Below are 25804 nucleotides of genomic sequence, written 5' to 3'. Positions count from 1 at the left end.
TCTGTCCCAGCCAGCAGCCTTCCCAGAGGCTCCTCCCTACTATGATCAGAGAGCTAGAAACATCCATCCTGTGGGCACCTTGACCATCCCTCCTGTTTGCAGACAGGCTGGCAGGCTTTGTACCCACTCTTCCATTGACACATGTGCACACACAGCCACCATGCTTTCCTCTGTCACTTTTAATAAAGACATAAAGGAGTGAGCAGCCTCCACAGGCTGTATTCCCAGGCCCCTCACCCACCCTGACCTTTGGCCAAGAAGCTCCTACTTCATTGTGGGGTGGAGAAGTGGGGAGCCTGGGTCCACAGTGACAGATTATTGCTGACCTCTTCAGTGTGAGGAAAAAGGCCACAAGACCCTGGTGGGGGCCAGCCCTGAGTGCTCCTCTCCCAAGTGTAAGGCAGGGAGGGGGAAGTAAGTGTCCAGCCCTTTCAGCCCCCGGCTCTGGAGTGGCAGAGGGCAATGAGGCCACATCCCTGGGGCTGGCCGGGAGAAGTCAGGGAGGAACGGAAGCGGTGGTCTCTGTGTACCAGCTGTGGGAAGCAGAGAGCTGTCTGCTGCTCAGTCCTGACCACATAGCCCTGGTCACAGGTGTAGCTGGGGAGGACAATGACAGCTGCTGCCTAAGGTGCAGTCCTGAGGCACTTAGGTGGGCACCAAGCTAGGCCATGTTTCTCAGTTGGCCTTGACTTTGGTGGTACCTGGAACTCCATTTTGCTGAGATACACGGGGCAGCCGCTTGCCTTTAGTGTAAGACTGATACCAGAAATTGGAGAAGAGCACGAAGAAGATGGTGCCGTACATCCAGATGAGGTGGATGATGACTGGGTACTGGTAGTTACAACTGGGCAGGAAGTAGTATTGGGAGATGTGCAGCGAGACCAGGACAAACTGGATCTGGGACCAAAAGGCATGGGTCAGAGGACACAGGGAGAGAGGACTGGAGAGCAAGGGGACAGAACACAGTGGGGAGGGCTGGGGTCAAAGGTGAGGTAGGCTGGATAAAGGTAGGGTCCAAACCCAAATGTCGGGGGGACGACTGTGGGTCAGGCTCGGGCCCCTCACCAGCTGGATGGCTGTCATGTGCTTTTTCCACCAAAGGTAGGGCTGAGCCACAGGCCCAAGGGCAGACAGTCCATAGTACAGGTACATGATGACGTGCACAGAGGAGTTGATCATGGCGTGGAAAGAGCCCATTCCTCCTGTGAGTGGACAACAGGGTCAGCAGAGTCAAGCCTCTGGTCCCCAGTACCTGTCCCTCCCCCAGTGGCCTTCACCACTCACCTGGGGCTATTTTTACCCCCCACCACCAGCTCCAGGGAAGCACTGAGTGATGGAAGACATGTAGGAAGGTCACCTGTCCGTCTTTCTTCCGGAGAACAAAGATCAGCTGAGAGAATTGTAGGGGGAAGGGGTTTCAGAGCCAAGGCCTCTCACATCTTTCTCCCCACACGTTCTCAAATCTCACGAAATTACTCACTGTATCTATCAGCTCAATGAACTTGGAGAAGAGGAAGAGCCAGGCCACTCGAACCATCTGTAAGAAGTCAGGACATCCTTAGGACTGCCAAGAGCCAAGGCACATCCAAAGTGCTCTTACCCCTGGCTGTTTGGGGCCTGGCCTCCGCCGCCACTTACCCTCAGTGCCTCCGGGTTGTTGGAAAAGTCCACTGGGTCGCAGCGCCAGGTGTAGGAACTTAGCCAGCCAGACATCAGGAACTATGAAGAAGTGTGGATTAGAGAGCTAGACATCCCTCCCTCCTCCAAATCTCTTTTGTTCTCTAGACCAGCGGTCCCCAATCATGGCCTGGAGGTTGGGCACCCCTGCTCTAGATGGAGAAACAGAGCTGAGCCTCTCTGGAAAGAAGATGCCTCCTCTAGCCCGAGGGCCCACCCATTATCCTGGAGGAATAAAGCTGAGGCATCCCAGGGGCCTACCTCATAGACAATGTAGAGAGAAAGTGCCACCAGTGAGAAGTTGTAGACAACCATGAAGCCACGGAGCTGGAAGGGCTTCCGGTTGGCCATGATGCGAGGGCCCAGTGAGAGAACGAAGTATACATAGGTCAGGAGGATGGAGGTCATTAGCAGGGGGGACTCCATCAGAGGGTAGCCCTGGACCCGGGGATCTAGGAATAAGGGTCAAAAAAGGAAGGGTCACAGAGTCCAAACAGGCCCCACCAGGTTTGCAGACATGAGGTCAGGTCACAAAGGGTCAAGGGGTCTGTAAGGAGGAAGGGCTAGTAGACAGCATCTCACCTGCATGCTTCATCATCTCCTGGTACAGGTTCACAATAGCCTCCATCCTCGCTAAGGGCTCTGGCGAGGTCAGGATAGGTGTCAGAGAGGGCTGACTGTTCCCCCAACCGCCCCCCCAACCCCCAATTTCACCCTTGACCCATAGACAGAACACAGACCAGACAGGACAGTTCCAGACACCTTGCTGCAGAAAGGACAGAGCAGTGAGAGGAAGGAGTTGCTGGGGACCAGAGCGAGGAGGCGGCCATGGGGGGCAGGGATGGGGTGTGTGGGGGATCTGTTTCCCACACATCCTGCATGCCTGGGAAAGGCTGTTCTGCCCTTTCTCTCCACACCTTTCTCTCCCCTCCTCACACTCTGCTCCTCTCCAGGGATTTCTACTTTCTGACTTCCACTCCCTTTTTCTTCCACAAGAGGACTCTCAATTTCTGGTCTCCTTCCACAGAGGCTTACCTCCTACCACCAGGGAATTCATCTCTGGGACGACCCTCCTCTCCCTTCCTCACCAGTCTCTCACCTCTCCAGAGGTCCTCCCCTTTGATTTCTCTTGCCCCATTTTAGGATGCACAGCTCCCAGGATGGTCCCTCCTGTCCTCTCAGGAACTGTCCCTCCCTCCTCCCCCCTGCTGAGACACTCCCTCGGGCTCTCCTCTGCCCTCCTGGGCTCTCACCTCCAGCCTCTCCTCTGTCTCAGACGCTCTCCTCTCACCCTTCCTTTCCAGAAGCCTGGCTCTTTGAGACTCCTGCCCTGGCGGCTCCACCTGTCTGACTAGATCTGGCAGCAGCCCCGCCCTCTGCCCACCCCCACAGCACAGCATCCGAGGTGGAGGGTGGGTCCAGGTCACAGGTCAGTGCTTGGAGGACCCACCAGGATTGAGAAAGCCAAGTAAAGTGCAGGACTCACCACCCACCCAGCCACCCCGGATCAGTCAGATGAACTCTAGGTTTTGAGACAAAAACTTGGACTCCTGCCACAGGCCTAGCCTCTGCCCAAAGAGAACTGCTGAAAACCCATACCCGGGCATCCTCTCCTAAATGAGCCATAAATTCTCAGGCTGTCCTACTTCAGAATGGGTACCATCACCCCCTCTCCCAGGGAGGGGCCGGGAGCCAGTGGCATGTGAGGAGGTGGCGAGTGGGAGAGGTCTCAGGAATCTTCCCCTCCCTCAAGGAGGGCTCATAATTGACTAGGCCCTCTCCCTCTCCAAGCCTGAAGGAATGTCGGGGGAGGGCTCAAAGGGACACAAAAGCCTTGGCCAGGAGGAGAGCCCGGGACTCCAGACAGACAGCCCCCAAGGGGCAAGGCGCTCCCCAAACAGCCAGCACAGCAGGTGCTCTGCGAGCTGTGTTAACTTGGGTTGGCCAGGTTCCCTCCACCCAGAGAAGCAACCCTGCAGGTACCAAGTAAAGAACACAACTTCTGACAGTCACGGGGGCTGCACACACATCTCACAGACGCTCCCCCAACCTCTACGCCCACCCACAACTGCCCCACCTCGGTCAGGCCCCCAGCCGTCCCATACACACAGCCCCTGCCACAGCTCTCCCTCCGCCCCTGCGACAACTCGCCAGTGGCAGCACACGCATGCACACACAGAGCCCACCTGCCTCCTGCCGGCTGCAACTGCCCTTGTCTGACACACTACCCGGACAAGTCTTTGTGGACTTTGACATGCACGGTCTCTAATACTCAGGCCTGCTCCTAGCTACGCGCACACTGGCAAACACACCTAAACACACATGCTCCTTCACAGGAGCCGCATTACCATGTGCAAGGGCTTGTGCTCACATGCAGGTTTCCTCTCGCGTCTGTGAGTCTCAGATGAGCGCGGTCACATACATAAACTCACACAGCCCACCTGCAGGTGAATGAAGCCAACATCACCCACACCATGTGCAGACATAGACCTACCCGGGGTCATGCACACCCGCAACTCTCTTTTCACCGATGGCAGTCATCATTCATTCATTCACAGAGTTTTGCTGGCTGCTTATTCCAGGGTAAGGCCTGCCCAGAAGCATGTGCTCTAACACACAGCTCCTCCTCGACCCATGGGAGCTTGCCAGCTTGTTATCTCCCAGTCTCTCTCTGCCACCATCCCCAAGTTCACCTCCCCCACCCCACACACGCAGGCACCCTGGAGGTCAGGGGTGGCTCCAGGCTTCTGGAAGGCCCTCTCCCCAAGTTTGAGGAGAGTCTGGGTGTGTCCCCAGTAGGGAAACTCGGTCTGGTCCTTCCTTGCTTTAAGATGGATGGAAGGGAAAAGGAGACAGGCAAAGGGAGCAGCGGGGGTGCAAAAGGGCGCCAAGGGGAGGGAGGAGTAAGAGACGGAGAGGGGCCAGAGTAGGAGGTGGTGGAGGAAGGCCCAGGTTCAAGCAAATGGGGGCCAGGCGCGAGGGAGGCTGCTGGGGAGGCCCAGCCCCGGAGAGCTGGGACCTCCCACCCACTCTCCACAGGCACAGCCTCGCCCACAGCCTGGGCAGGGCAGGGCCGGGCCGGGCCGGGTGGCCCAGCGGGTCAGGGGCCTGGGCACGTGGCGAGCCCGCCCTGGGAGGTCCCGACTCACCAGTGGGGGCCAGGCGGGCAGTCGTGGAGGGCTGGGATGGAGCAAGGCTGGAGAGCAGTCCCCAGGGCCAGCCTGCCTGCCACTTCCTCATCTGCTGGGCCGACTCTCTGTCACCAGAGGGGGAGAGGGCGGGCCGGGTAGGGGGCGCACGCTGATTGGGCCTCTGGTCGAGGCAGGAGGGGCCGGCCAGCCCCGGCTCTGCTGGGCCCGCAGGGCGGAGGCAGGGGCGGGCCGCTGGGCCCCTGGCAGGAAGCGCGCCCAGCCCCAGCTCCCCACCCCTTTCCGCCGCATCGCCTCCCGCCTCGGTCAGCTCGCGCGGCCTGGCCCCGGGCCCTTGCCCGCCCAGGCTGTACCCTGCGCCTTCCTAATGTTTAGCCCCTGCGTGGCCTCCTTCTGGACCCTCTGGGATTCGTCCACCAGCACGACAGCTTCTATTCGTAACCGATCCACCCAACCTGGGACCTTGGAGCAAGTTCCGGGGTCAGCCGTCCCCTCAGAGAGCTCCCTCTCGAGAGAGTGGGACCCGAGGGGTGCAGGCAGCCTCTCTATGCCCCGATAGTGGACTCGGTCGGCGGGAAGGTCTCAGCCCAGGGAGCCGCTGTGTGGGGAAAGCTTCCTTACCATCCTATAAACTTGGGTGAGCCCAGCCTTTGGAGTTGTTGAGAGGACCGTGTGGACCGGAGGTGGGAGAATACAAGTAGCCCGGGGCAGGGGAAATTAATGAATCACTGGCTACGCTGGCCTCTTCAAGGTTGTGAAAGGAAAAAGGGGAAATGAAGCCAGCTGTGGCTGAATGTTGAAGGCCAAATGGAGCAGTTTGGTTTATTCTGGAAGCAGAGGAGAAACCAAAGAGTTTTGAGGAGGCTACTATCAGACCTGTGTTAGTAAATATCCACATTATTACTGACCACCTACCACGTGCAAGATGGGGTTAATTGCTGGTGGCACATCAATGAACAAGGCATTTGCTGTCCTCACATGGGGTTTACTGTCTAGCCAAATCACTTCACACTGGCAGCCAGTGAGAGAGGGTACTTGGCGGGTGGGGGGGCGGGGGCAGGTGAGAGAGCACCCTCACCCAAGAAGGTCTGGAAACTGACAGGGTTGGAAAAATAGACACTGGAGGTTTCCCCGAGACAGCTAGTCTTACTCTGTACACTTAGTTGTCTATCCGGCTCCCTGAACCCCCCTCACGCCATACACTCACCAACTCTACAGAACCACTGGGGTTGAGGACTAGGTTTCAGCAAAATGAAATCTGTATCTCCAGCAGCTCCGGGATCAGTGCTAATAACTGCACACAGTGATCAGTAACTGTGCACAGGACTGTCTGACGTACACGTGGAATTCAGAGGAGGTGGCGGTTTGGGAGAAACAATGTGTTCATCAGCAGTGGAATGCAGCTTTGTGGAGGGGCTTCCCTGGTGCTGCAGCAGTAAAGAACCTGCCTGCCAATGCAGGAGATCCTTGGTTAGGAAAGATCTCCTGGAGAAGGAAATGGCAACCCACTCCAGTATTCCTGCCTGGGAAATCCCATGCACAGAGAAGCCTGGTGGGCTACAGTCCATGGGGTCGCAAGAGTCAGACACTTAGCCACTGAACAACAACAAGCTATGTGGAAGTGTAGTCTTAGAGTTAAGAGGTCAGAGCCAAAGTACAGTTCTGATCCAGTCCACAGAGTACCTACCAGTACCTACCCTTGAAAGGAAATGGCAAGAGAATTCAGATATTCAAAAAGCTCAGACTAATTAGCGTTGTACCTGAAGGCCTATCTGATCTGGTCCTCAGCCTCCCCGCATTCTCCTGGGCCACATCTTATGCTTTAACTGTTCCCCAAGGATATCAGCATCTTTCATATACACCCACACCTCCAAGCCCTGTCTCCTAACTCAAGATAAAAGCAGCTTTTCCAGGCAATAAAGCAGTCCCTCCCTTCGCTTTCACAATCTCCTGCAATGCAATTATCTGCATACCCCTTCACTGTAAGTTCTTCTCAGCAAGGACCAATATTTTGGTTGTCTCTGTACCTCTAGTATCTGACCAATGTTGGACTCATCTGCCCCTCCACAGTGTTTGCAGAGTATTAGAGTGAATGAGAAATGAGAAGGGGAAGAGAGGTCGAGGGACCCAGAGTCAAGTGGGGAAGACAGTAAGAATTCAAAAGCTTTTCTACTTGCCTTGGGATGACAGTATCAGTTGAGTCAATAAATATTTATTGTTTTAGGTATACTTCAGTAGCCCTGGGGGTCACACCTAACTCCAAAGACCTGATTTTAAATCTCCAGTTAGTACTTACATGACTTAATGTTAAGTGGCTGAACCTCCAACAGCACCTATCTCATTAGATTGTGAAGATTAAAGGAGATGACCCAGGTAAAGTACTCAGCACTGTTTCTACCTCGACATTTCATAGCCAAGGGGTGAAGCAAGAAGGTATATTCTTGTATGTCGATTAATGAGCATTTGTTCAACAAATACTTCCTAAATAAACTGTGCAAAGCACTGTTTGGAGAGCACTATTGAGAGGTTTAGACTAAGTGTCCATCTAGAGACAAACAAAGCAGACTGTTACAAATGATGAAACAGTTCCTGAGGTTAAATATGGTAGAGATGTGTGTGTGGATGCTGTGCTCAATTCTGTCCAACTCTTTCCGACCCCATGGACTGTCACTCACCAGGCTCCTCTGTCCATGGAACTTTCTAGACAAAAAACTGGAGTGGGCTGCCCTTTCCTACTCCAGGGGATCTTCCCAACCCAGGACTCAAACCCACATCTCTCGCATCTCTTGCCTTGGCAGGAGGATTCTTTACCACTGTGCCACCTGGCACAGAGAGAGATCTTCCACTATCCATTAGTCACCTGGACCACACTGGTATTGATGAATGACCATAGCAAGCCCTCAGGAAATGCCCACTGACTACATGAACATGGCCAAAGACTCACTTCCTTCAGTTCCAGTCCTAGTCCTGGGAGAAAACACCTTCAAATATCTGATATAGACCACCAAACCAGGTCCTACCAAATGGCTTCTCCAAGGCACTGGGGTTCCTGAAAAATATTCACAGTCTAGAAAAGAAGACAGATAGATAAATTAACAGTTACAATAGCAAGAGGTGAGTTAAACCAAGAGGGTTAAGAGAGCAGCAGGGGTTGGGGGGGGGGCACCTTACTCCAAGGTGGGGGTTAGTTCTTGAAGGCTTCATAGAAATTACACCAAAGCTGGGTGTTAAAGAAGGCAGGGAGACGTTTTCAGGCGGATGGAAGCATGTGTGTGAAGGTATGGAAGCAGGAGATATGGCCCGCATGGGGAGTTCTGGGGAGTCTCCAGTCCAGAGGGCGAATGGGTAAGGGGGGCACGTCGGCAGGAGTCAGTCATGAAGAGCTCTGTATGGCCTGCTACAAAGTCTGGATTTAGCTGTTTATCTTTTTTAGCCCTGGCTGCACACCAGAATCATCTGGAGAGTTTTAAAAATATCAGTGCCTGACTCTCACCTCCAGATTGATTCTAAAGGTTTTGACTTTGTTTTTTCACATATATGCCTTTACTGTGAGCAGCAGGTAGGATACTTCCAGCAATAGTAGAAACAAAAACCAAAAATTAATTTACCAAAGGAAGGACTCAGTGAGGACCCTTGGTTGAAACCCTTGGGAGCTCAGACATAAGACACTGACCCAGAGTAGCAGGCAGAGGACTCCAAAGCCCATGAAGAGTGAGGCCACCAAAGAGATGAGGAGTTCTTTGTAGATATGCCAAGTGTACTTGGTGGAGGTGACCTTATAAACAAAGAACCAGGAGGTGAAGAACATGTCAGCGGCCAACAGCACCACAGTCATACGGGGAAAGATAGCTGGGTTCACTGGACGGGTATATCTACTCATGGCCTCTAGCTCCATTTTGCTGGGCTCAGGGTAATCCACTGCTCCTCTAAGGGTTGTTTTTAATGGAAAGAGGCTTAAGCGTGTTTATGTGCTGTGTAGAAGACAATGAGATACGGCACACACAGGGTTTAGACTTTGGCTCAGGAAAACAGCTTATAGGCTGAAATATACAGAAAAGAAGGGTAAGTCTGTCAATGCACTGCTAGGAAATGGGACCACTTAGAACCTGCAGGGAAGCTGGTGGAAGATCTTGGAGGTAAGAGGGTCCATGGGACGCTACCTACACTGGAGGCAGGCTGATAAACTGGAGAAGCTGAAAGAGTCCAGGAAGTCGTTCTTGATAAGGATAAAGGCCAGATGTGTATGTGGGTAGGGAAGAATACCAAGTCCAACAGCTGAAACTCCCCCTGAAATTCATGGAGCCTTCCTGACTAAAGGGAAGTGAGGTGACAACTTCCCCTGGGCCCCACCCTCTCTGACTCACACCTCACTCACATGGGCCTTTCTCCATTCTCTCTCCCCAGAAGATAAACTACTGATTTACCTTCTCCAAGGGTTCAGTCTGAAAACCACCATCTGTATGAACTGAACTCTAACAACTCTTATTTCCATGATCATGTGGTTTTATGTGTTTCTGGGGAAAAAAAAATCTAAAGGGAAACCAGATCAAAGAAGCAGGAAAAGAAAAAATGGTAAAAGGTATTATCTGTATGCGCCTGCAAGGGAGCCGGTGGAGCAGTGGAGGGAACAGGGTATGGGGGCGACAGGCGAAATGGCTGAGAACAACAGGTACTGAGGGTCAGAGGCTGAGAGGCCACAGGAGTGGCAGGTAGAAATGGAAGCAGTCTCCCGGGCCCTATGTCGAGCTTCTCCCTTCCCCACCTGTAAGGGACAAAGGGCACTTTCTAACTGTATCCGCACAGAGGAGCTGAGGGGAGGGCTGCAACCTGAGGACAGAGGAATGAAGATGAGGGGAAGGGCTTGTCGGTTAATGATTCTGCATGTCCATGGGCCTCAGTCAGCTCGCTGGTGTCCTCTGCCTAAGGTTGGGACCTTGGCTGAAGGAAGGACATCCAGCCAGCAGAAGAGAGAGACTGCATGCAAACACTCATCATACTATCTGAATTGGGGGGCTGCCTGAACCCGTGAGAGGTCAGGGAGACAAAGCCTGATCTGTTGTAGGTAGCCAGTGCCAACACCCTATGAGTATTGTTCAGTGTTCACTGAACTGAGGTTTAAAAAAAAATTCAGTTTGGGGGAAAGGGCTGTGATAAAATGTGCTAGAAGAGTTCTGGAGAGAGAAAAGGGAAGGCTTTTGGTGAGGGGACAAACCAGGGGAGATTATCAAGGTGGACGAAAGAGAGTTAGCAAGATCTGGAAGATGTGAGAGAAAGGCCAAAAGGGGGAGAGAGAAAATACAACACTTTCCCTGGCAAGCATGGGGCCAGCTGCTTCCCATATGCTCTTATGGTTCAGTTCTCTAAGGCAAGTACTGTGATCACTGCTGAACAGATGGGGAAAGGATGGAATCAGAAAGGGCGAAGGATTTTTTCTCAAGGTGACACAGCAAATGAGGTGGAAGTAACATAGATGGTTCAAGCTGAGGAAAAAGCATGGACAAAGGGGTGGATGGAGGGAAGAAAAGGACAGGAGCAGGGAACTGGAAGCAGTTCTATTTGGTGAAAGGATCCAGTGAATGAAAGGCCTTCATATGCTAGGTTAAAAAGTAGATGGCTCCAAATCATGAAGTGTTTTGAATGAAAGAAAGAGGAGTTTTGTTTGTACTGAGATGTCCCTGGAGATTTTTAAGGGGTTGGTATGATCCCCATTGTTATTTACAAAGAAAAACCTGGTGACAGTGAGATTATCAAGAGGAAGGCAGAGGAAGGGAGGCCAGCAAAGAGACCAGCTCAGAGGCACAGGTGTGACACGGTGAGGGCCTAACCTAGGGCAATGGAGCAAGAAGGGAGAAGAGGGGATGGGACCAGAACTGACAGCCAGGCTGGCAAGCTGGATAACCCTGTGGAGCAGGATGGAGGGAGTGAATGCAGTTTGGGATATCCTGAGTTTGAGGAAAGATGGCCCCTTCCACAGGCAATCTGAAACACAGTACTGTAAGTTTAGGAGAAAGGATGGGGTTTGGTTGTGGTGGGGGCTGGGGCGTGGGGGACGATATCTGTGAATTGTCTGCAGAGATAAAACCACACACAGTGGACTGTTGTAGCTTTAAGTCCGGTTGCATTCAGATACTTTCCCATCCCCCTGCTTTCATTTCCTTTATGGAATTTCTGCCCAGCCCCACTGGTGCTTTAGTCATGGTGTTCTCTCCATTTCCCTCCGTGCTTCTAATGGCACAGAATCCAAGCAACAGGAGAGTTCTTCCACAAGATGAGCTATATGTAGTAGAGTGGAGAAATGCAGAGACAGAGCTGAGACAACACCGAGCCCCTGACCTGCCTGGAGCCAGTCACCCTTCAACTCCCCATCTGTATAACCCAAATCCATTGGGTCTCTCTTTTTTTTTCAGTTAAGCTAGTTTAATTGTACTATGTTGTAATCAAAATAGTCTAACATGCTATGTGATAAACACAAGATTTCTCAGGAGAGTGTAAGGGATTGCTCAGGGGAAGGAGAACAGTGTTGGCATTTCAGTGCTGACTATATGCCTGGCAGGCCTTGTATATGCCCTTCTAAGAAGCTTGGACTTTATCCTATAGTAAAGTAAGAGCTACTTAAGTTGAATTTTAAATATGCTAAGTGGAAGGTACCTTTCACTGAGCATATTATGGGATTATAGCACCAATTTAGGAGGTGGAAATCAAGGGTCTTGGAAGTAAAGTAATCTGCCTAAGGTCACATAATGGATAAATGTCCAGTTCAGTTCAGTCACTCAGTCATGTCCAACTCTTTGTGACCCTATGGACCGCAGCACGCCAAGCCTTCCTGTCCATCACCAACTCCCAGAGTTTACCCAAACTCATGTCCATTGAGTCGGTGATTCCATCCAACCATCTCATCCTGTCATCGCCTTCTCCTCCTGCCTTTCCCAGCATCAGGGTCTTTTCAAATGAGTCAGCTCTTCACATCAGGTGGCCAAAGTACTGGAGTTTCAGCTTCAACATCAGTCCTTCCAATGAACACCCAGGACCAATCTCCTTTAGGATGGACTGGTTCGATATCCTTGCAGTCCAAGGGACTCTCAAGAGTCTTCTCCAGCACCACAGGTCAAAAGTGTCAATTCTTCATCGCTCAGCTTTCTTTACAGTCCAACTCTCACATCCATACATGATCATTGGAAAAACCATAGCCTTGACTAGACAGACCTTTGTTGGCAAAGTAATGTCTCTGCTTTTTAATATGCTGTCTAGGTTGGTCATAACTTTCCTTCCAAGGAGTAAGTGTCTTTTAATTTCATGGCTGCAGTCACCATTTCCAGGTCGGGTATAATTTAAGAATGGTCAACTGTAAAAGGGAGGAAGTGATAAAGACTTCACAGGAGTAGGTGCTATTGGGAGGACGAATTATTCCCTAGGTGAACAGGAGGTTGGAGCAAGAAAAAGAGAGGGCAGACACACCAAGGAGAGAGCAAAGCATGTTTAAGGCATGGAGGTGTGAGACAGCACCTAGTCCGCAGGTATTGGCCATAGCTTAGAGTATAGTGACAAGAACCATGGAGTTGCCATGGCAAAACAAGGCCTAAAGGACTGGTGGCGACTGTGAAGGGAAGAGAGCAAGCATGGAGCTCTGGTGTGCGATAACCAGTGGATCACACAGCCACCGGTGAAGACCTAAGCCTGGACTGAGTGAGCAGGGACAGAGAAGAACACATCCCAGCTGCACAGGGAGACCTCTGAATGGTGAAGGCCCCCCTTTAGATGAGATGTGGGCAGACTGGAACTGGGTCTTCAAATGGTGTGGACAGGGAACAGATAGAACTTAGAAGGGGTGAAAAGGAACACTGCCAGTGAGGAAGCCTGTCATATGGTCTCAACTCAAAATCACAGTTTAGGAGACCAAACTGGGCTTTAATAGACAACTAAGAGGGAGAAAGAAAGTTCGCACAACTAGATCTGGAAATGACTCATTGCATCAGGCAAGCCAATGCAGAAATGTTCCAGTGTCTGCTCTGCACACAGTGGGGGATTAAATGTGCATGGAGAGTCTCTCCTAGTGTGAACGTAGCTATGAGCACAGATGAGCTACAGAGGGAGGAAGAGTTACCTCCGCACAGAGGGACTGGTCAATGATTGATTGAAGCAACAATTGCTGACAGCAGACTTTCAGACACTACCCTGAGGATAGTTAATATTTACTGAGCTTCTACTATTGTCAGGCACACTATCCTAAGTGCTTTGTATGTATTAATATATTTAAACTTCACAGAAGCCTTGTGAAATAGCCACTAGTATTATCATCCCTAGAAATAAGGAATCTGAGGCAGAGAGAGGTAAAGTAACTCGCTGAAGGCCACACAGCTAGTAGGTGGCACAGCTAGAATTTGAACCTAAAGGAAATCAACCCTGAATATTCATTGGAAGGACTGATGCTGAAGCTGAAGCTCCAACACTTTGGCCAGCTGATGTGAAGAGCTGATTCACTGGAAAAGACCCTGATTCTGGGAAAGATTGAGAGTAGGAAGAGAAGGGGGCTGTAGAAGATGAGACGGTTAGATAGCATCACTAACTCAATGGACATGAATTTGGGCAAACTCTGGAAGATACTGAAGGACAGGGAAACCTGGCATGCTGCAGTCCATGGGGTTGCAAAGAGTCAGACACGACTAAGCAACTGAACAACCCGGCACTAGAAAATGCTCTTTTAACCAAAATGCTAGATTATACTCTCTCTCCAAGGTCAACCAAATAACAACAGTAATAGCAGCAGCGACCACTTAAAGTGTTTACAGTGGGCCAGATGCCATGTATGCCAGGCATGCACATTTCTTGCAGAAGAAAATATAGCTCTCAGATAGAAGAACTGGATTCACCCTTTGACAGTGCAGGGTGCTTGAACTTGGGGGGGCAATAAAGAGCAGCAGGAGCTAGGATAAGTTTGTACAAGGTACAAATGTACAGCATAAAAGAGCAGGTCATTGACCACACCTAGTGGAAATGGCACTGGGCTATGGACAGACAGCTTTCTCAGAAAGCTTCAGAGTGTGACCTGTGAGCTGAATTTCGAAAGAAAATTGGATATTCATCACCGAACGATGGGACAAAATGTTCTGTGCGGAGGGAACAGTGGGAATAAAGGTATGGGAGGCCAAAGAGAGTTACATTCAGGAAACATCAAGCAATTTGTACAACATGGGAATAGATTGGGTGGCAGGACAGTACACAAATTAAGTTGGGAGAAGTCAGGGAGCTAGATGACAAAAATCTCGACTTGCTTTTCCAGGAAATTTAAGCTGTTTTTCAAACTTGTCTGCTGCAGTAAATGTAAAAAAAAGAATAAATATCCCCAGAGAATTTAGCAGCTTAGTATGAAACCCTTCGGACTAGTGGTAATTCCCCAAAGTCTGCTTACTCCTTACTGCATGCCTGATAATTCTGCATTTTGTTTAAGTTACTTACCCTCGAGTAAAATGGGCAGCTAGGATGAGCTCTACCCTATAACATTCAGTATGCCTGGCTCACTGCCCCTACCAACCTGCCCAGTATGTGGACCCCAGTTTGAGAACCATAAGAAGGAAACTATCAAAAGGACTTTAATCAAGGGAGTAATGTGATCAGTAATGTGAGAAATCTGTATGCAGGTCAGGAAGCAACAGTTAGAACTGGACATGGAACAACAGACTGGTTCCAAATAGGAAAAGGAGTACGTCAAGGCTGTATATTGTCACCCTGCTTATTTAACTTCTATGCAGAGTACATCATGAGAAATGCTGGACTGGAAGAAACACAAGCTGGAATCAAGATTGCCGGGAGAAATATCAATAACCTCAGATATGCAGATGACACCACCCTTATGGCAGAAAGTGAAGAGGAACTAAAAAGCCTCTTGATGAAAGTGAAAGTGAAGAGTGAAAAAATTGGCTTAAAGCTCAACATTCAGAAAACGAAGATCATGGCATCCGGTCCCATCACTTCATGGGAAATAGATGGAGAAACAGTGGAAACAGTGTCAAACTTTATTTCTGGGGGCTCCAAAATCACTGCAGATGGTGACTGCAGCCATGAAACTAAAAGACACTTACTCCTTGGAAGGAAAGTTATGACCAACCTAGATAGCATATTCAAAAGCAGAGACATTACTTTGCAAACAAATGTCCGTCTAGTCAAGGCTATGGTTTTTCCTGTGGTCATGTATGGATGTGAGAGTTGGACTGTGAAGAAGGCTGAGCACCGAAGAATTGATGCTTTTGACCTGTGGTGTTGGAGAAGACTCTTGAGAGTCCCTTGGACTGCAAGGAGATCCAACCAGTCCATTCTGAAGGAGATCAGCCCTGGGATTTCTTTGGAAGGAATGATGCTCAAGCTGAAACTCCAGTACTTTGGCCACCTCATGCAAAGAGTTGACTCATTGGAAAAGACTCTGAAGCTGGGACGGATTGGGGGCAGGAGGAGAAGGGGACGACAGAGGATGAGATGGCTGGATGGCATCACTGACTCGATGGATGTGAGTCTGAGTGAACTCCGGAGTTGGTGATGGACAGGGAGGCCTGGCGTGCTGCGATTCATGGGGTCGCAAAGAGTCAAACACGACTGAGCGACTGAACTGAACTGAACTGAACTGAATTTGATCAGATCTGCACAAATCTCTGGCAGCCACATGGAAGATGAGTTGGAGTGGGCAAGCCTGGATGCAGGGCATCCAAACAATACTTTTAAGGCGAGGCTCCAGGCCTAAACTACAAGGCAGGATGGATGGATCTTGGGGAGGCAGAATTGACAGGATTTGTATCTGACTGAGTAGGGGGTGGGGCAGTGCTGGGACACAGAGTGGGGAAGTGTTTAGGACAGTTTCCATAGACCTGGCTTAGGTCACACCTAGGATACTAGAAAAGAAACAGGTTGGAAGGGAAAGATGATTGGACTGACACATTCAGAACCTGAGGTATTTGTGGATCATAGGGGCAGAAATACGCAATAGGCATCTGCATGTCAGCAAAGAGGTCTGGGCTGTCTGATAAAACTTGTTTGAGTTATGTACATAAAGGTGGTGGTCACAGAGACAGCAAGTAGAATTAGAAAAGAAGGTTAACAACAGAGTCCTGGAGAATAACAACATTCAAGAAGCAGGCAGAGGGACAGAAGGCCAAAACCTGCAGAGAAGGGATGGTCAGAGAAGTGGGAGTCAGTGAAGGGGAAAAGGTGGAAGAGCAATGGCCAGCACTGTTTAAAACCATGGAGATAAGTAAGAGACAGAAGGACTGAAAAAAGTCTGGATTTAGCTCTCAGGTCAACAGTGATCTGAGACAGGCTAGTTCCTGAGGAAGAGTGGAAGTGGGGCTAAAGAGTGAGTACGGGGCGTGAAGGAAGATGGTGGTGGTAGCCTCTGTATTTCAAGAGCATGGCTGAGAGTCAAGTGAGTGGTGACGTGGGCTCAAGGATTAACACGGAAGGATACTAACCAGGGTCATGAAAATGTGTGCAGCCTAGAGAAATGAGTACAAAAGAACAAGGATGGTCTACACATGGGTTGTGGGCCACGGAAGATTAATTATCAAAATGACCATGAAGGAGGGAAATTTGGGCAACAGCAGGGAAGGGAATGACATGGCAGAGGAAACACAGGAAGGGGAGCAGCCCGTGGTGCCTTGGATTCAATTCCATGGGGAAGGTTATCATGTGGAAAAGTATAATTTGCTGTCTTTAGGTGGGGGAATCTCTGGTACATTTATCTTGCCCAGAGGAGAGAAAGAGATGCCTGAGTGGGAAGGTGACCTCTGGCATTCAATGCATTTATCTCTGTTGTAACTTTTACTAAAGAACTAGTGCAAGTTAGGAAATAATTTTAGGGAAGTGGTCCAGAGGGAGGTCTGTATTTTAAGCTGCAGGTGACAGGGAACTTTAGAAACAGTTTGGAGGGGTTCAAGGGATTGGCAGGCTAGTCTAAGAAAAACTTTGCCTATCATAACATAGTCATGTGATGAGGAAAATGAAAAATGCCTGGGGATATACAGGCTTCAGAATCATTGCCAGAGACTTGAAAGCTAGGAAGTATCACTGGGAGCACCCAGGTGAGAAAACTGAGGCCCAGGGAAGTCAGGGGCCTTGTCCATTGTGTACTTGGGGGAACTGCCATGTACATATGGTAGGTGATATCTTGAGAGCATGTGAGCTGATCAAGAGGTGACAACAGAGAGCCAGAACCTGCCTCAGTAGAAAGTAAGAGACAGAAGCTAAAGGGAAGAAGAGAGGAAATTTGTCCCGTAGGACAAAATACATCTTGAAGCAATGACTGGAGTTTCAGTTAGAAAGCCCCACCTGCAGGGTGGTAAACTCTTTCCAAATGTTAGCCTCTGTGTGTTCAAGGCTGTCAGGCCAGAGCCACATTGAGCCTCCATAAGTTGGTACAGTGAACCCTCCAGACTGAATCACAAAGGGACCACAGCCCCCAGCCTTACTCCTGGCCTACTGCTAAACTTCAATAGGCTAACCCCCACAACTTGGAACAGATGGAAGAAAACGTACATCCCTTGGCGGTTTCTCTAGACAGTAATCAGGAGCTGATCTAAAGTGGCCTTTGGATGGATTCCGCCCCCGTCCTGCCTGGTGCTGGGATCAGCTCACACGGCTCCTGTGTCCACAAGGCACAGAGAATACATTGTCCATAAGGAGGATTATTCTGTACAAGAAGTTTAGACAAAGGGAGAGGTTGTTCCCAGCTGCCTGGGGGAGGTGGGAAGGGGGTGGGAAAGGGACTGGCCTTGCACTAGGGCATTCCTGCAGAGATCAGCTTCTTCCCTTCAACAGCAGGACAGGAGGTGGGCACTATACCGGCTCTGGTTCAGTCCAAACACCAGGACTGATTATGGAGTTTGAAGGAGCACTTAGCTGAAACCTATCTACCTTGACTGTTTCCCAAGAAAGTGCAAGGTCAAGTTACATGACCTAACTAGGTAGGGCAGCAATAGACATCAGCAGAGGAAGAAAACAGGGTGACTGGGGCAACGTGCAAAAGAGAGGTTCAGCAATGAGAGTCCCAGCCTCAGGGCAGAGCTGGAGAGGGGGCGGTCCTAGCAATGGGTGTCATGCAAATACCGATGCAGTAAGCCTCCACCTTCAACAGGATGACCTCTGTGCTGCACTTAAGTTTAACAGCTGCTGCTTCTTTCGCCATCCCAGACACACACCTGGGAGACAATGGTGTGTCCTAATCTCATTTTCCCCGGTTCCCCAAGAGTAGAAGCAAGCACAGGCCCCAGGCAAAACAGAAACATCAGAAACTGGACAACACTACCAGAAGGGAGGAAGAGTGCCATCTTTTTATCTTAAACCTGAGCAAGGGGGCAGCAGGTCAATGTGCTCTTCTTGAAACTCTGTAGTATTCTCTCTATACCCTCCGTTAGGGATGAGTGTTAGGGGTGGGAGATGCTCTCCACTGAGACACTTGTTGGGCTGTATGAGCCCCACAGTTGGTGACGCTGCTAGGTTTGTGCACTCCAGAGGACCCGGGGTTGGGACGCTGGGAACGAGAGCATGTCCTCTCAGAGGGAATACAGACGTAAGGACGGTTTGCTTAAGGGCATGAGATGGAGGTGGGGTCCCGAGTATGCTCCTCTTGGGACAGGAGGGCACTTCAACTCTGGGAGGGCAAGGAATCCATTTCAAATAGTACTTTGGGAATGACATTGCTATTAGTCTGAGACAACAAAGACACTTGGGGTTGGTTTCAATAGGTTTGAAAGTTTTTAAGAAACTTTCAACAGGAAGGAATCTTTGGGTGGAATAAAGGACAGTGGTCACCAAGCTACTCCAGGGGTTTTGGAGACACACACCTTGAATCCTATCCAATGTGACAGTGAGCTCGGGTATTTCCAGTGCAAACGGAAGAGAGAAGGAACAGGTGAGCAGGCTGACAGATCGCTAAGGCAGCCCTGCTGTAGTGGGGAAACCCCTGACACTGCCTCAGAGCTGACGGCAGGACTCTCCACGCTCTGTGTACTATGATCAGTGAGCTGTGTGGACACATTTCTGGTCGTGATGGAACTAGAATGGATGTGACATCTGTGACTGCTTTTCCAGTCCTTTGCTGCCACAGCCTGGCAGAGTCCTGCCTGGCACTGAACAAATACCTAAGTACTAATACGTGACAGAAGAGAACAGAAAAAAGGCAGCTGGGAGGAATGAGCAGGCCATTTTATTACCTCTCAGGACTTTTAGATCAAACCTACAGATAAGAGAAAAAAAAAAACAAAAAACCTAAGAAAACTTTTTATTGGAGAACAAACAAGAATTGCCTTGGGACTTGGTGGTCCAGTGGTTAAGACTTTGAGCTCCCATTGTAAGGGGCCTGGGTTTGCTCCCTGGTTGGGGAACTAGATCCGATATGCTGCAATTAAGAGTTCACCTGCTGCAACCAAAAATCCTGCAGGCTGCAACTAAGACCCAGGACAGCCAAATAAATGAGTAAAATTTTTACAAATATTGCCTTGCAGCAACCTTGAAAGTCTCTGACATGTAGTCTCCAATCCCCACATAGCTCTCTCAATTTACCTGCTGTAGATAACCCTGACACAGTGGTCATCAACTTAAATAACTTTATTCAGAGCAATCCTTTGGTCCACTTCTGCTGACTCAACTCCTGCCCTTGCTTGCAAAGGAGAGCCAAGAAAGGCAGCTTAAGCTGGTGACCCAAGCCCACTCTCCTCTCCAGCTTTATAGAAGCAGGCAAAAGTGCTGGCGGCTGCCACCTCCCACCATCCACTTGACCCTTATTGGAACTACTGGCTCTATGGACTGGAGAAAAGCCATGCTAACTGAGCCCAGGAACCAGGCATACTTTGAGGATGACTCAACCATGACGAGAGACGGTGTGAGGTGCAATTCCTCTTTCCCTCCAAAATATGAAAGAAAAAAAAAAAGGTCTGGAGAACAAGGGATATTTTCACATGCTCACAAAACCCTTTCTCATGTAGCCCTGCCTGGCAGAGCCACTTCCTGAGGAAGCTCCCATCTACTGGGACTTCAACATCTTCCCTCACAGGCCCAGGGTTGGGTAAAGGATAGGGGACTCTGACTATTTCCCAGATGAGAGCTGAACTGGCTTCTGAGAGGATGGAGAGTAGAGCAGGCCCAAGCTTCTCCAGACTTGTAAGTGGATGGTCTGTCTCAGCCCAGAGGCCTCGTCACCTGCAGCCTGGAGAGATGGCCAGGCTGGAATCTGGGAAGCCAGGCCTGTGGAGGCAGTGGGCCTCTAGGGACACAGAAGCTGTCACCATCTCTGGCAGCACAGAATAGCACAGGATTTCAAACAAAGCTGAGCGGTCCACGATCTTGTGTCCATCAGCTCACCACAGACATGAAGCAGTCTCAGATCAGGGCAAGTTCTGGATCGAGGACTGAGGAGGGGACAGTGGGAAGAAGTGGCTGGAGAAACTCTCATTTATTGAATACTCATTATTTCATAGATTGTGCTAAGTGTTTTACATCGTTTTCCCATTTTAATCCTCACAACAACCCTATGAGGTAGGTATTATCATCATTTATAAACCAGAAAACAGGCTCAGAAAAAGTAGGTCACTTGCCCAAGGTGACACAGCTAGTTGGCAGTGGAGATGGGATCTGTCTGTGGCCGAAAGCCTGTGTTCTTTTCACTGTACCCATCCAGGTCAGCTTTGGGCAAAAGGCAGTTTCACTGCCCAACTCTGAAAAGAACACCTGGGAGTGGAGGTTGCCACTCACACTCACCGCTGGTAGGGATGCATGGAAGCCGACTTGATGTTGGTTTTTATCCCACTTGGCATTTTCCCTAAAAAAAACATGAAGAAAGATACCTGAAGCATAGTCAGATGTTCATCATAAATCAGAAGTGCTGCCTCCCAGGTTCCCTTCTGTCACCTCCTCCATCAGCTCAGAATCTGTGGCATCTGACCTTGGGTGACAAGGCTGAGGTACGGCTCTCTGCCCAGCCCTCTACCTGAAGATGGTCAGGACGAGGAATAGTGGGAAGGGCTGGAACACATCCCTGGAGGTTCCTGCTCCTCCCCTAATAGAAAAAGAGAGCTTGTCCCTTTGCCTAGACAGCTTGGAAGAAAATATTTCTTCTAGCTGCTTATATCCAAACTCCTCCAGACTGTTCTTATAATTACTAAGAGTGAGCAGAAGAGACAGTATACAGAGCAAGGAATACGCATAGCACTGGAAAACCTGCCTGCTTGTCAACTCCTAACACACCTACCCAATGATCCTAATACCTAGGGTGAGACACTGACAATACACCTACCCAAAGTTAAAGGGGACAGAAGGGTAGCTAAGGGCAATTTCAGTCAAAGTTCTTTCTCATTGTCTGGTGTCTGTTAACAGAGTTTCAAATGGGACTTTCACTCTCAAGAGTTTTTTTCCAGGTCACAGTCCAAGGGAGAAAAGGAGAATCTCTCCAGCCCTGGGGATGGGGTAAGGGGGAAGTGTGGCAGATAACCCAGTTTATTTTCACATCCCTGCTCAAGGTCTGTCACCAAGCCAATCTTTGTCACCTTACCTGGCTGACCTGCTTGGGCCATCTGCACCCCACTGAGCATTGGCTGCTGCTGATTTGGAGCTCCTGCCATCTGCACCTGCTGTAATCCTGAGGCTCCTGCGAGGACTGTTCCAGCTCCCGGCTGGCCTGGCTGGCTAGGACCACTGCTGCCTGCAGGCCTCCAGTTAGAAAGCCCCTTTCCAAAGGCAACAGCTGCTACTAAGGCGTTGGTATCTGCTGGGTTAAAGGTCTGCTTATTCGGCCGGAGACCTGAAAGGCAAGGTAAGTGGAGACCCTGAGGTATGCCTCTGGCCCTGGACTTCATTTAGCACCAGTATGAGTGCCAGGGCTTGGAGTTCTGACTTCAGTAGCATCCAGACTTCCTGGCAACCCAGAGGAAGAGCCAGAGGACCCCCATGACCATCTCAGAATTCGCCCTTCTCCCTTTGCTCCTTTCTCCACCTGCCCCAGCGCTGGCCTGACATATAGAAGGCCAACAGAATAGATGCATACCCTTGGCTAAACAGCACATCCCTGCATCCTCATTTCACCACTACCTACACCACCCTTCCTATTCCAATGATCTTATCCCTCATTCCCCCACCACTTTGCCACCAATCCCTCCATACCTCCACTCTCTGATTCTCGTTCCTCTTTGCTGATTTTCTCCAGAAGGTTTGAGCACATTTTGTTCAAGCTCTGGATCTGTTTCTGTAACACATGTAAGTTTGTACAGAAATTAGGGCAAGCAAGAAATGATTACAGGAAAGTTTCTTCTTTGAGCTATTTCAGGGGCAATGGAGGCATAACCAACTGCCATACCCTACAATACAGGAGTGGGAATACTCAGCTTCTCATGGTAAAACTCGAGGGTGTAGGGCAGCAGGGCAGTGACTCAGTCCAACCTGCGCTGCATCAGCACCAATGCGAGCAGCATCTGTGGTCAGCTGCTTCTCTTGCTCTTCAACCTCAGGGTCAGGCTTGGTTCTCAGATGGTCAGGGACCACCTCGTGGCTGAAAACAGGTACCCGTCCTTCAGTCTGCCTCTGTAACACACAGATTTTATTGATCCTACTGTGGACTCCAAGAAGATTCAATTCTGGCCTGATATACACATAGTTCCTTCCACAGGCAAACACTGCATTTTCAGGGAAAACACAACCTGAGACTAATAATATCTGGCTTCCTAAGACACCATTCCCCTCATTCCATCCTTCAACTCTATCTACTCACACCCCATCTCTACCAGATCTAAGGATAAACCCCTCTCTGCCACATTTTAATCAAAGATTGAACTAGGAAAGGTTACAAAAAACAAACGTTTTGCTCGAGACAGGAGGTGGAGGAAAGAGGGAAAAGGTCTTTATCTTGGTGCTGTAGGCCTCAGGTTAATTTAGCACTCTTTGGGAGTGGTTCTCCCAAACTCCAGAAGGACAAAAAGCAAGGCCTCCAAAATGTAGCCCCCACTTATTGCCATACATTATTGCATATTCAAAATTTCTAGAATAGAAACCAACCACTGTGCTGTCAGTCCTCACGTAAGAACGTTGTTTTCTAAGCTGCATCCCTCTCCTCCTCTTACCATGAGATCTTCATCTCGGTCTGGGGACAACACCAGAGGGATGATGACTTGGTTGCGGAACAGTGGTGTCTTTTCATGCTTCAAGACCTTGTTCAGAGTGTTCAGCTGTCCAGAAAGCAAGGCAAAGCTGTCCAGGACAGATGGCCTGGTGGTGGTAAGAAGATGTCAGAATGTTCCTGGTAAAGGAGCCTCAAAAGGGTCCCTTGGACTAGGAATAACCAGACTTACCCCCAAAACACTCACAGCCCTACACTGGCCTGGGCAAGAACTAGACTGGCTCACAGGGATTATGGGGTTAAAAAGAGGGATACACTTTGAATTTCTGACACAGATGCAGAAAAAAGACAGGTTATTATAGCAGTCCCCACTTATCCTAAGTTTCACTTTCTGAGGTTTCACCTACCTGTGGTCAACCACAGTCCAAAAATATTAAATGATAAATCCAGGAAATAAACAATCCATGTTTTTAAACTGGGAGGTGTTCTGAGGAGCATGATGAGATCTTGCTTCATCCCACTCTGTCCCACCCGGGATGTTGATCATCCCTTTGTCCAGCATATCCATATTGTATACCCACACAAGTAGTATAGGAAAAAAAAGAAAAAACCCACAGTATATACAGAAAAGGATTCAGTATTATCATAGTTTCGGGAACCCACAGTGCGTCTTAGAACTTATCCCTGGACAATGGCAAAATAGGAATGATGGCTACACTATTAATCACTAGAACTTCAGAAACTGGGTGAAAGATCCCTTTCCAGATCCAAACTTTCTGAGTAGATTGGACCTAAAAGACTTGGCAACACCCGTGCAAGAAATCCAGTATGAATACTGCAGTGGGAGGACCCACTGCAGGAGGACCTCATCCTGGAGAAGTCAAACAGGGAGAATCAAAAGCTAGAAAGAACCTGGGTTGAGAAATTGGGCATTTCTCTACTTCCCATACAATTGGGGCCCAAGGCCAACTTCAGTGTTAAATGTTGGGAAACCCAGCTCTTTTTAAATCAAAAGATGTTGGCAAAGTGATACATGCTGGAGATACCCTATCCAGCAGGGGGCCTAGCCCACCCATGGAGCCCTCCCCAGCTTGCCCTGGCAACTCTTACCAGGTCAGCCGGTCATACTCGTTCTCCAGCTTGTAAATGAAACTCCCCAGTGAGTTCTTCAGATCAGCCACTTGACTCAGCAGTGCGTCTAATGATGCCTCAAGCTGTTTTTCCTCCCTCTGAGCCAACAGTAATAGGTTGGTTACTCAGATAAGTGTAAGGATGATGCATATAGAAGAAGGCTGAAAAGCCAGGGTGACAGTGTGCAACACCAGTACAGTGACACAGAATCTCATTGGCACAGGGAGAGTCAGGTTGTTTACTGTATTTGGTGTTAGGATCACAGATAGCATCAACCCTTAGACCTTTAAACCCATTCATCTGACTGCAATTCCTCTTACCTACTGATTCCTTCCTCTCATTGCTTTTAATCCAGGCGTGACTGTTTCCCTATATTAGGCTTGGTTTTTCTCTGTTCTCCCTCATTGGACAATTTTCACCAGATGTAATACCTGGGATTTATTATGTTTGGGACACCTCAGCAGCATACATCCTCTGGCGTCCTCTGTTCTAGAACCTGCCTTGTGAACCTGGCTCTCCTTGGCAATGACATAATCTCTGAAAACCTACCTACACAGAAAGGCTCCTCTGAATACTGCCACGGTCACCACCTCTGCCACCCCCACCTTCCTCTTCCCTCAGCATTTGCTGTTTCAACCTCTTCCTTGCTAAATCAACCTGCACTCACTTTATTGCTGTACCAATATTCCTGTGCCCCTTTCTCAAGCTTGCTGCTGCTGCTGCTAAGTCACTTCAGTCGTGTCTGACTCTGTGCGACCCCATAGATGGTAGCCCACCGGGCTCCCCCGTCCCTGGGATTCTCCAGGCAAGAACACTGGAGTGGGTTGCCATTTCCTTCTCCAATGCATGAAAGTGAGAAGTCAAAGTGAAGTCGCTCAGTCGTGTCCGACTCTTGGCGACCCCATGGACTGCAGCCTACTAGGCTCCTCGGTCCATGGGATTTTCCAGACAAAGAGTACTGGAGTGGGGTGCCACTGATGTACTGACAACTACTCTTGTGCAACAAACAGTGACAAATGAAAACCAAAACAAAACAACAACAAAGCTGCACAGGCCCCTAAGCACTAGGCAAACTATATTAAAAGCGGAGGGGTCTTCATGGCATTTCCTTTACGTCTACGATCTCCAGTTTTATCTCATTTCACCCTTTAACTACTAGGGGTACACACTAGGAAGAATGAAGCAAAACTGCAAAACCCCGAACGTGCAGGACAGGAGCCGGGTTCCACCCACGGTCTCAGATTATTTAGTCTGGCTTCTGGCCACCACGGTCCCACAATTCCTTCCACCCTCGGGCTTCTCTCCAATTACAGATTCTCTGTTCTGTCGACATCCAACAGCCTAGGCTGGGGCCTGACCCGAGCCCAATCCACCTCTTTCTTCAGCCATCTTTCTTGGACTGCACCTTCCCAAGTTACAACTTGATCCTTTTCCACACCCTAGCAAGACAGTGCTGCCTTCTCCGTCCCAACTTAACTGCAGTTTCTGTCTCCTGTCAGCCGGGCTCCACCCCATCCCTCTCTAAAGGTCCTCGCCCCCATCGCGCGTCCCCTTATCTCACAGTCGCGGTCTCGACCCCGTCCTCTCAGCCCTAACTCCTCACTCTCTCCTCGGCCAGCCCACTTTCTGTCTCGTTACCCAAAGCTAGTTAGCGGTCACTAGCTCCAAACCGGTCCTCACCTGCATTGCGGCGGCGGGGGGGCGGTGTCAATCACTTCCTCTTCCGGTTCCCAAGTCAGCCAATTAGAAAGCCAGAACTCGACCC

General features: G+C 49.8%; 2 protein-coding genes across 7 annotated transcripts; both read right to left on the bottom strand.

The window, feature by feature from the left end:
• Window positions 1-161: 161 nt before the first annotated feature.
• Window positions 162-25804, bottom strand: MED8 (mediator complex subunit 8). 5 transcript variants are annotated; one of them, XM_061412234.1, is made up of 15 exons: window positions 25720-25804; window positions 24019-24137; window positions 22913-23057; window positions 22236-22376; window positions 21960-22041; window positions 21352-21600; window positions 20562-20622; window positions 4827-4933; window positions 2260-2319; window positions 1939-2129; window positions 1639-1719; window positions 1481-1537; window positions 1285-1390; window positions 1066-1202; window positions 162-897 (listed from the first exon to the last, which is right to left on the bottom strand). In XM_061412234.1, exons 1-15 carry the CDS (start codon window positions 25723-25725, stop codon window positions 676-678), a joined length of 1764 nt encoding a protein of 587 aa, XP_061268218.1. In that variant the 5' UTR covers window positions 25726-25804; the 3' UTR covers window positions 162-675. The 5 variants fall into 5 exon arrangements, with proteins under 5 accessions (XP_061268218.1, XP_061268219.1, XP_061268221.1 ...); XM_061412235.1 differs by lacking the exons at window positions 20562-20622; window positions 21352-21600; window positions 21960-22041; ... (2 more) ...; window positions 24019-24137; window positions 25720-25804 and adding an exon at window positions 5448-5532; XM_061412237.1 differs by lacking the exons at window positions 4827-4933; window positions 20562-20622; window positions 21352-21600; ... (3 more) ...; window positions 24019-24137; window positions 25720-25804 and adding an exon at window positions 4049-4122.
• LOC133244704 (transmembrane protein 258-like) lies at window positions 5568-20071 on the bottom strand. Of its 2 annotated transcripts, none has more exons than XM_061412244.1 (3): window positions 8500-20071; window positions 7847-7893; window positions 5568-5653 (listed from the first exon to the last, which is right to left on the bottom strand). In XM_061412244.1, coding segments are annotated over exons 1-3 (270 nt in total). In that variant the 5' UTR covers window positions 8722-20071; the 3' UTR covers window positions 5568-5652. The 2 variants fall into 2 exon arrangements, with proteins under 2 accessions (XP_061268228.1, XP_061268227.1); XM_061412243.1 differs by lacking the exon at window positions 5568-5653 and adding an exon at window positions 6063-6274 and having other exon boundaries at window positions 8500-11913.

The sequence above is a fragment of the Bos javanicus genome, chromosome 3 (assembly GCF_032452875.1).
Source record: "Bos javanicus breed banteng chromosome 3, ARS-OSU_banteng_1.0, whole genome shotgun sequence".
In the NCBI taxonomy this organism is placed as follows: domain Eukaryota; kingdom Metazoa; phylum Chordata; class Mammalia; order Artiodactyla; family Bovidae; genus Bos; species Bos javanicus.
The sequence above is the reverse complement of the archived record's forward strand: the minus strand, read 5'-3'. Positions and strand labels throughout refer to the sequence as shown.

Coding starts and splice junctions, on each gene's coding strand:
- MED8 (XM_061412234.1), bottom strand. Junction 22,377..22,912: donor ACCGAGATGAAGATCTCATG/GTAAGAGGAGGA, acceptor TGTGTGTTACAG/AGGCAGACTGAAGGACGGGT. Junction 1,538..1,638: donor ACAACCCGGAGGCACTGAGG/GTAAGTGGCGGC, acceptor GACTTCTTACAG/ATGGTTCGAGTGGCCTGGCT.
- LOC133244704 (XM_061412243.1), bottom strand. CDS start 8,721: ATGGAGCTAGAGGCCATGAGTAGATATACCCGTCCAGTGAACCCAGCT. Junction 7,894..8,499: donor TCCTCTGCCTGCTACTCTGG/GTCAGTGTCTTA, acceptor CTTCTTTTCTAG/ACTGTGAATATTTTTCAGGA. Junction 6,275..7,846: donor TGCCTTGGAGAAGCCATTTG/GTAGGACCTGGT, acceptor CTGCATTGGCAG/GCAGGTTCTTTACTGCTGCA.